Raw genomic sequence first — 10,000 nt, 5'->3', positions numbered from 1 at the left:
TGGATGTACACCATCCCTCACATATACACCTTCAGTGAGAACACGTCTCAGCTCAGATACTTTCAGTCTTTTACCTTTGAAGTGTATCACAATGGAAACATGCTTATGATACAAACACCTTCAGTATAAACCAGGCTTCTCATCATCTCTCCTCTCCTCTGCTGTCCTCATCCCTCTCTTCCCTCTCTTCCCTCCCTGTGTTTGCGCTCTTCCTCCTCAGTCGCTCCCTCTCTCCACTCCTCCTCTGGGTGTAGTGCTGTGGGGATCAGGGTGTGTTTTCTGTCTCTTCCTGCAGGGCGGCGCCGGAAACACACTCTCTGTTTGTTCTTGCAGAGCGGTGCTGACGGACACACTCATTCACTCGCTCATTCATTGATTCCCTTCTTCTTTTTGCAGTGTGGCATGAGACAGCTCGAAGTAAAACTGTGATGAAATGTTTGATGCGAAATTACAGGCGTAATTTTTTAGGTTCCACTTGCACAGCGGGTTTGCTGAGCGATGCACACTGATGCTTTCATTTCTCCTTTTATACAGGATTATACACAGGATTGTGTGTGTGTGTGTGTGTGTGTGTGTGTGTGTGTGAGAGAAAGAGAGAGTGTGTGTGTGTGTGTGTGTTTTGTCTGTCTAAAGGGACCAGGATGTTTGTGCCACTTTGCTGAACCTCTGGAAGAAACTGTGTGTTTGTGTTGGACTTTCTCTGGCATGTAAAGGCCTATTCACACCGTCAGCCAAACGCAAACACAATAAACATCATCATATGATTTACTCTCAGGAAATTCCCATTGAAATTCTCAAAAAAATTGATTGAAAGTGAAGTGTGCTGCGGTCGTTCACATGCTTTGAGTTGCTTTGCACAATCAGCGTTATTATCATTAACTAAAGCCAAAACTAAAACTATATAAAAACGTTACGTTAATTGAAATAGAATGAATGTTAACTGAAATAGAATAATTCACTTATACTTTCAGTAAATATTTCAATATTTTAGAGTGGATATTTTACAGTCTTGGCTTGTTTTAGTTTAAAACTGAAAAATAAGGAGGCCTAGATACATCCAGTGTCTGTCTGTCAGGGAGGCCTAAAAAAGGCCTAGCAACCTGACACTGAAATGTCAGATGGAGTTCAGGGGAGCGAATGGTAAAAGTACTCCCGAACTACATTAGTACACTAGTACTGCCTACAGCTCAGCTCTACTGTCCAGTTCTGGGCCTCAGTATGCTGAGTCTCTCAGACAAGAGGAGGCCTAACTACTGCCTTCGAGGAGGCTCAAAGACTGCCTTCACACTGTCAGTCCAAATCCTATTATGTGTGAATCCGATTGGAATCTGATCTAAAATGATTGATGTCCACCCTGTGTATCGCACCTGGTCAGATCCCATTTGTGTGTCCGTGCTGCTCTTTCATTTTCTGGAATATCTGCATTGGTTTCTATGGCAACGACATTGCATTGGTAGGAATACGCCAAATACAACAACAACCGCAACATGGAGGGGTTTGCAATAGAGATGTTGTCTCATTTAAAGCTGCAGTCGGCAAGTCTGGCAGATTGAGGGGACTTAGAGCCACAATTTTGAATGTTTACAACTCTCATGCCCCTCCCCCACTACCAGCGAGCACCCTCCCATCCAGTTCGTGCTCGCCAGTGCATGTGCACCAGATTTTCTGTGAGCGCGTCCGTCTCTTCAGCATCGATCAACACCATGGACTCGGAGGTAGGCCGCCCTGGCTAATCTATCCATAGATAGCAATAACCGAGGAATTGGAAGCTTGTTAGTAGATTTTCTCTCCGCCATCACGCGTCGTACAATCCAACACACCTGCAAACTTCAGGCGTGTGCATGTGATATTGTAACGTGCGCGAGGCGGAGGCGGGGGTCTGTGGCGTGTGCACGAACTGTGATTGACAGTCAGATCTCACACAGCCCTGCGCTGATTGGACCAGAAGAACCGGGAGCGGTGGATTTTTGCAAAACAAATAAAACGCTCCAGGTGGAGGAAGAAGTGTGGTTTTTTTTCTAAAACCGGCTGATTTATGTTGTTCTGTCGGAGCATAGTGTCGGTTTCAGTGAATATGATAAAAAAAATCTTGCCGACTGAAGCTTTAAATTTTGCACTGGACTATGCGTCGTCTGAGGCAGCGACAGAACCGGATGGCTTTATTCCTGCTGTCGCCTCCGCCGGGTTCAAAATATGTCTCCGTCATATTGTCATTTTCTGCTCGTCTGGCACTTTGCAACAACACAGCATTGTTTCGGCAGTTTCCTATAACAACGTCTGACGTTAACGTTTTACGTGGCGTGAGAAAGTCACATAAACCACGCGATATCCGATCAGACTGAAATGGATTTCCAGACATGCGATTTGAATAGGATTTCAAACCACAAAAGGATGTAGCTTGAAACGGTTTGCAAGATTTCATGTGATCTTTTTGCTGTTCACATTAGCTAATCCTGATCGGATTTCAATCGGATATGCACAAAAATCGGATTTGGACTGACAGTCTGAACGACGGCCAAAGAGAGCCTACAACTCAGCATTGTAACCTCGGAGGCGCGCAGTTATCGAAAGCCAAATGGTTCAGAATTTGCGTGCTTTTGACCGCCGTATCAATATTAAAACGCCGTCTTCATAACGCCGCCAGGCGTTAAATAAGCACCGTCAGGCGATAAGTTAACGTCACGCGCCGCCACGCGTTAAAATAACGCCACTCGCCGATAGATGTTAAATTGACGCCACACGCCACTCAAAATGCAGATTTATGAGCTCATCTACATGGCCCCTCCTCTACTGAGTTTGAGGACTCTATGGCAAGTTTTGGGAATTAGCAGTTTACGTCTTATAATAATTACAAATTCAGAAATGCAGGTTTGTTGTGACTGTGAGTGCAAATCTCAACATTCAATTTCAGATTTTTATTTGACAGGTTTTCACATCAGAGCTGTAAGTGTAAATTTTAGCATACAAGTTCTCAAATTCAACTGAACTTCCTTTTCTACGTGCAATTCACACTAAGCGCTTTATTATAACTATTAATGTCGCTGTCTTCACGAAGTGCTGAAATGTCAATACAGTATCTTTATGACAGGAAAAGAAGAACCAAAAGCGGGAATTTGTAGGAAATCAAACGCTATTAACGAAACAGAAGATCAGAGGGAATCATTTCTTTAATTTATTTTTATTATTTTATTTAAAAAAATTTTACCGGGCCGGTCACGGCTTTCATAGTTTTCATTTAGGCTGTGACTGCGGAGACCTGCAGTTATTTTCATTTTTAATTTAGTTTTATCAGTATTTTGATTTTGAATTAGTTTTATTTTTATTTTTCGTGGTAATTTTAGTTTAATTTTAAGCAATTTCATTTTGTGCTTTTGTCATAAAAAAAAAAAAAATGGCTATTTAGGTTTGATTTAGGCTATATTAAATTATTTAGGCCTAGCCTATACATAATATAGCTATAGGCTATTTAAGTTTAGTTTAAGTTTTTATTTCTTTCCAGTTCATAATTTTGAGCTTCAACTTAAACTTATTTCAGTCTATTGCAAGGCAACATTTCGAATTTTCGTTAATTTTTTCAACTAATATTATAGGCCCATTTTATTTAGCCTAATTTCAGCTTTATTTCAGTTAACTTAAATGCTTAATGTTGCAAATTATTTAGGCTAATGCCGGTCAGGGACACCATTAGGCCGGGAGTAACACACTCAGACAGGCAACCCCATAAAAATAAAGTTTGATTTGCTACAAATTCCCAGCTTTTGGGTCTTCTTTTCCTGACAGGCCATGTCATGATGATACATTGACATTTCAGCACTTCATGAAGGCAGTGACATTAATAGCCTAGTTCTAAGCCAAATGGCCAACTCCATCCTATCGCACTCAATGAGTTGATTAACTCATCCCGTGCTGATTTGATTATCTGAATGTGCTCCTCCCAAACTTTGTTATGTAATTTAAATATAATTTAATGAATGAATTTAAGGGATTGCATAAAGGGAAATTAAGGGATATTTATGTGCAAATTAGCTGGGCATTTATGCGATCCCTAATCGCAGTTAGACATCTGAAATGATTTGACTCTATAGACATTTTTTTCTGGTCTCTGATAACGGAGGGGTGAGCCAGACTACATCGCGCCTACAATTTATTTATTTATATTTTTTCTTGAACAAAATTAATTTACATTTACACTTCACACTCAAAGTCATTTACAGTGTGTTTACACCGCAAAACAAATCCTCTCCTTGCCATTTTCGCGTTCTTCCAAACGGGATTGTCCTCTCCGACTTGCCATAGAGTCCTCAAACTCAGTAGAGGAGGGGCCATGTAGATGAGCTCATAAATCTGCATTTTGAGTGGCGTGTGGCGTCAATTTAACACCTGGCGGCGTTATGAAGATGGTCAAAAGCATGCGAATTCTGAACCATTTGGCTTTCGATACGCAGTGCGCCTAACAACTCGATGCTGCGCCAGCCGGAGCACGGAGGAGCAGTCACTATAAAAACACTAGCCAAGGAGGCTCTAAGGGAGCCTAACGACTTGACAACACTGCCTCACAGAAGAATTCTCATAACGAGAAGAAGCCTAACAAAGCTCCAGACCTTCAATGGCTAAGGGGGTTCAGAGAGCCCAAAACAGGGAAGGAGGCAGATGTTATTGAACCTCTGGGACCCTAGAACCCGTTTATTTTGAATCACTTCCATTTGGTCTTTTCTTCTCTCTCTGGCGTCAAGCCTCCTCCCTGCTCTACCCCTCAAAGGAGCTTTCTGGTCTTGTCTATTATATTAACTATACAGAAATATCTTTTAGCAAAGAGTATTCAGAATATAGCATGACCATCAGTGTAACTTGCAGAAATGTACACAGTGTTCGATTAAAACGTGAACTTGAACACACAGTTCCTGACATACAGCAAAAATAACAATCTGCTGTACAATCATATTACTGTATTGACCAATCAGAATCCAGGACCAGAACTGCCTGGTTTATAATGCAAAATACAACTCGTTGATCACATTCCTGAAATATATATATATATATTAATTTAGGTCTACTCCTTTAGCTAACAATAATATGCTCTAAGAACGATTTTCTAGCGTTCCCAATAAGTGATGAAAACGTTATTTCTGAATGTTCTCAGAACGTTGAAGACATTCAACAGAAAATGAAACATTCCATGAGCGATGTATAAATTATATTTTTGTGCTAATGTTTTGAGAACATTGTTAAAGACCAGATAACTCTGAATGACCATTCTGTTAATGTTGCTGAAAGAACGTTTGTTCGTAACTTTGAGGGAACCCTGAGGCAATGTTCCCTGTTAGCTGGGAAGTTTCCGGCTCTGGTGTGAATAGGTCCATATGTGAATGTGAATGTCACTAATAATCTTATATTTTTTAGCAGCAAGTGTGTTGAATCAGTCTCTCAGTCGCTTCTATTTGCTTTGTTTCTCGTTTGTTTTTTTGGGTGGGGGGTGGAGGGATGGAGAGTGGACAGAGTGATTGAGGGAAGACAGAAGAACACTTAATGAATATTCATAATGATTCAGATTATTAAAATGATCACCACATCAATGATTGGTGATGTTTAATTGAGGCATAGCTAGTTCCTGTCCCTTACCCTACCATACCATCACTCTCTCTCTCTCTTTCTCGTCCCCCCTCCCTCTCTCTCTCTCTCTCTCTCTCTCTCTCTCTCTCTCTCTCTCTCTTTCCGTTGCAATAGTTTTGTCCCCCTCTCTTTTGTCTTTCTCCCTCATGTTTCTCCTCATGTCTAATGAATTTCACTTGACCTTTAAGCTTGAAAAGAAACGGAAGACTCTGCTGTTGAACTGAAATGTCTCTTTTTTCTCTCTTCTGTACACCTTCTGCCTGTCTCTCTCTCTCTCTGTCTCTCTCTTTTTCTGCATTTATACCTCTCTCCCCCTCTCTATTTCAACGCTTGAATAGAAGTGGACCAAAAAGGTAAAGACCATGTTAACGCCGCAGTTTCTCTCTCCTGTCTCTCTTCATCTCCTCATCTTGTCTTCCTCTCTCTTTCTGTCTCTCTCCCTCTCTCGCTCTCTCTCTTTTCTCCCTGGCCCTTGTGATGTGCTCTAGTTTGATGCAGCTCCTTCATTTTCCTCCTTCTCTTGTTCACAAACCTTACAAACACAAGGACGAACTTCCTCTCTCTTTTCTTTCTCTTCTTTCTCTCTCTCTCTCTCTCTCTCTCTCTCTCTCTCTCTCTCTCTCTCTCTCTCTCTCTCTCTCTCTCTCTCTCTCTCTCTCTCACACACACACGCACTCACTTGTTTTCTGCTCTCCCCTTTGATTTGCTTGCTGTTTGAAGCTCATTTATCCTCAGATCCAAACGACACGCGTGTCTCTGTTCATCCCTTTGCTTCCCTCAGGACCTGTTGTCGTTTATTTAGCATTTAAAAAGAAAAAACTCCTTCTCTTTTAGTAACTGTGTGCACATGCCGTGTTCCTGAAGTGCTTGACCTGAGTGAGTGGATGTGACTTGAGTGACAGCTGTCCCAGCCAATCCCTGTCCTCTGTGTGAACTAACCCGCATCTCATTGGCTCCAAGGTTCCTGTAGCCCCGTCCCCTCTCTCATGACTCTACCTCAAATACTCTAACCAAAAGTGAAATGTAGCAAACCAGTTTGACAGCAAACAAACAAACAAACAAACAAATCTATCTATCTATCTATCTATCTATCTATCTATCTATCTATCTATCTATCTATCTATCTATCTATCTATCTATCTATCTATCTATCTATCTATCTATCTATCTATCTATCTATCTATCTATCTATCTATCTATCTATCTATCTCTATCTGTTTACCTATCTATCTATCTATCTATATCTATCTACCTGTCTATCTATCTATCTATCTATCTATCTATCTATCTATCTATCTATCTATCTATCTATCTATCTATCTATCTATCTATCTATCTATCTATCTGTCTATCTGTCTGTCTGTCTGTCTGTCTGTTTATCTCTCTATCTATCTATCTATCTATCTATCTGTCTGTGTCTGTCTATCTATCTGTCTGTCTGTCTATCTATCTATCTATCTATCTGTCTATCTATATGTCTGTCTATATGTCTGTCTGTCTGTCTGTCTATCTGTCTGTCTCTATCTATCTATCTATCTGTCTATATGTCTGTCTATCTGTCTGTCTATATCTATCTATCTATCTATCTATCTGTCTGTCTGTCTGTCTGTCTGTGTCTATCTATCTATCTGTCTGTCTATCTGTCTGTCTGTCTGTCTATCTATCTGTTTATCTATCTATCTATCTGTCTGTCTGTCTGTGTCTGTCTATCTATCTGTCTGTCTGTCTATCTATCTATCTATCTATCTATATGTCTGTCTATATGTCTGTCTATCTCTCTGTCTCTATCTATCTATCTGTCTGTCTATATGTCTGTCTATCTGTCTGTCTATATCTATCTATCTATCGATCTATCTATTTATCTGTCTATATCTATCTATATATCTATCTATCTGTCTGTCTGTCTGTCTGTGTCTATCTATCTATCTATCTATCTGTCTGTCTGTCTATATCTATCTATCTATCTATCTATCTATCTATCTATCTATCTATCTATCTGTCTGTCTGTCTGTCTATCTATCTATCTGTCTGTCTGCCTATCTGTCTATCTATCTATCTATCTATCTATCTGTCTGTCTGTGTCTGTCTGATCTATCTATCTATCTATCTGTCTGTCTATATCTATCTATCTATCTATCTATGCTGTCACACTCTTATAATGAAATTGTATTTTCATCTTTAAAGAATTAAATCTCTCTTTCTCACACACACAGGCACTCATGATACAGCAATAGGTAGTGTAAGATGTGTGTTTGTGTTGTGTGCGTGTGTGTGTGTGTGTGTGTGTGTGTGTGTGTGTGTGTGTGTGTGTGTGTGTAGAATAGATCTGTTTATAAGATCTACTCTTTATTAGTCTAATACACTTCATCCCCTACTCCTGCTCATCTCTGTTATCGCTCTGTCTCTCTCCACCTCTAGTTTTTGTGTGTCCTGGGACATTAATGCGAGTGTTGGAGCCCAGTTCTGTGCGGGAGGCGGAGCATCAGTCGGGGGCGTGGTGTAAAGACCCTCTGCAAGCGGGCGATAGGCTGTACGTGATGCCCTGGACGCCCTATCGCACTGATATGCTGTATGAATACGCTTCCTGGGACGACTACATCCAAAACAGGGTCACCACCACCTATAAGTGAGTTTGCGCCATAGACGGTAAAAAAATATGGTCGTAGTGTCCGTGACGTCACCCGTAGCACGTCACTCCCGGTAAACGAAAATGTGCAGCGAGGCGGATTAGCTGAGGTGACGTGATGCTAACAGACAGCAGACAAACGCTAGTAGTGACATCAACGGCAATCCACCTGTCACTCAAATGGCCACGCCCTTAATTATGCACAACTTTAAGGCTCAATATCATTTAAACGGATGAGTTATTAAAAAATCCACCCCCCTCACAGTCGTCATGAAGGGCAAAATTAGCTATATAGACCAAAACCACTTTTTGCACCAGGCTGTAAACATGTTTTTTTTCTGCTGTAAAGTTGGGATTTTAACATGGGGGTTTATGGGATTGACTCTCTTCTGCAGCTGGTCTCTAGTGGCCAGTGGATGAACTGCAGTTGAAGTCACTTCCGTGTTGGATTCAAGAGAGAGACTGAAAGTTTGCCGCTTGGTTTGCGCAGTTAAATTTGATTTTGAAGGCTTTGTGAATGTGACCACATAAGGAATGATGAAGGTTGTATGAATGCTACTGAATTAACATGCACCAATGCAAAATTTTTCTAAATATCATAATCATTTGTTAAAGGGGTGGTAAAACGCCTTTTTTCGAAGGCTTGATTGTGTTTGTGGGGTGCACTGTAACATGTGTTCATGCTTCGTTTTTAAAAATTTGCATTATTTTTCACATATTTAACCATTATTCTACACTGCTCTGTCCCTCCTTGTAAAAACGGTTGGATGATTTCTGCGTTCTATGAAGCCCCCCCCTTCAAAATACGCAATGGGCTCAGATTGGTTAGCTGGCCCAGTGTGTTGTGATTTGCTAACCGCCAAGTGCACGTTGTTCGGAAACGTCACGCCCCCTTATCTTTACCGGTAGTTTGTGCTTCAGTAAACAACGGCGTCAATATTGCCAGTTTGAGCCCGAATCAGACCCAGAGAATGTTAGTGGAGAGGATCGAGCAGAAACTGTTCAAGAACGGCTGTTAAAGGACGTTTCAGAAAGGTATGTTTTTTAAGACTGCAGATCGCTATATGACACTGTTACTTTTGTATATTTAGAACGATTGTAGCTAAATATCTGTCGCCTGAACTATTAATCCAATACGAACACTAAACATTGGCTTTACAACAGTAGCCAAATCAAACACAAAACCATGTTTAGCATGCCTGTAGATAAACAAGCATGTAGATAAACAATACATAAGCTATAATCAAAGAATAATTTACACTGATCACATAAACGACAACAACCACGAACATTCCAAGTTCGCTGCGCTGGTGATATGTTTGTCGGATAAGTATGAATTAACGTTAGCATTTAACAAACTGGTTTGTGGAGCCAAACAGCGTTGTCCTTCGTTTACTTCCTTGCTACAACGTACAATTAACAATACGAACTATTACAGGAAAACACAACGACGAAAAATAAATCATACTTACAGGTTGTGGCCCGTAAACAGTTTCTGTTTTTAAAGTTGGAACTGCTCCATCTTTCAGGACTAGCCTTTGTGCGAATCCTTCATCGGAGGAGGGGTTTATGTAAATATTGGGCTTAGTGATGTCAGCAAGCCCGCAGGAATGTCGTGTAGTCCCTACTGGCCGTTTTTTGTAGTTCTTAGAAATTGATTTCTTTAAAAGCAAATATCTCCCTTTGCTTCAAACTTTGAAAGTTGTAACTTTGCAGATGTTGTTTATGCTCAAACAGCAACATTACACACTAACTAAAGTTAGA

General features: G+C 40.7%; 1 protein-coding gene across 1 annotated transcript in view; it reads left to right on the top strand.

Annotated features, from left to right (window-relative positions):
- LOC309491727 (adhesion G protein-coupled receptor L1-like) overlaps positions 1–8,236 on the top strand; it is a gene marked incomplete at its 3' end in the record, with an annotated part of 34,090 nt that extends 25,854 nt beyond the window's left edge. Inside the window, exon 5 of the mRNA XM_082190761.1 lies at positions 8,029–8,236. Coding sequence (XP_082046887.1) covers positions 8,029–8,236 — 208 coding nt within the window. The remainder of the gene's footprint in view (positions 1–8,028) is intronic.
- Between the last annotated feature and the right edge of the window lie 1,764 nt (positions 8,237–10,000).

This window comes from Leuciscus leuciscus (genome assembly GCF_965113295.1).
Source record: "Leuciscus leuciscus genome assembly, contig: HAP1_SCAFFOLD_481, whole genome shotgun sequence".
Classification (NCBI taxonomy): Eukaryota; Metazoa; Chordata; class Actinopteri; order Cypriniformes; family Leuciscidae; genus Leuciscus; species Leuciscus leuciscus.
Note: the sequence above shows the minus strand (reverse complement) of the source record. Positions and strands in the feature narration are given on the sequence as shown.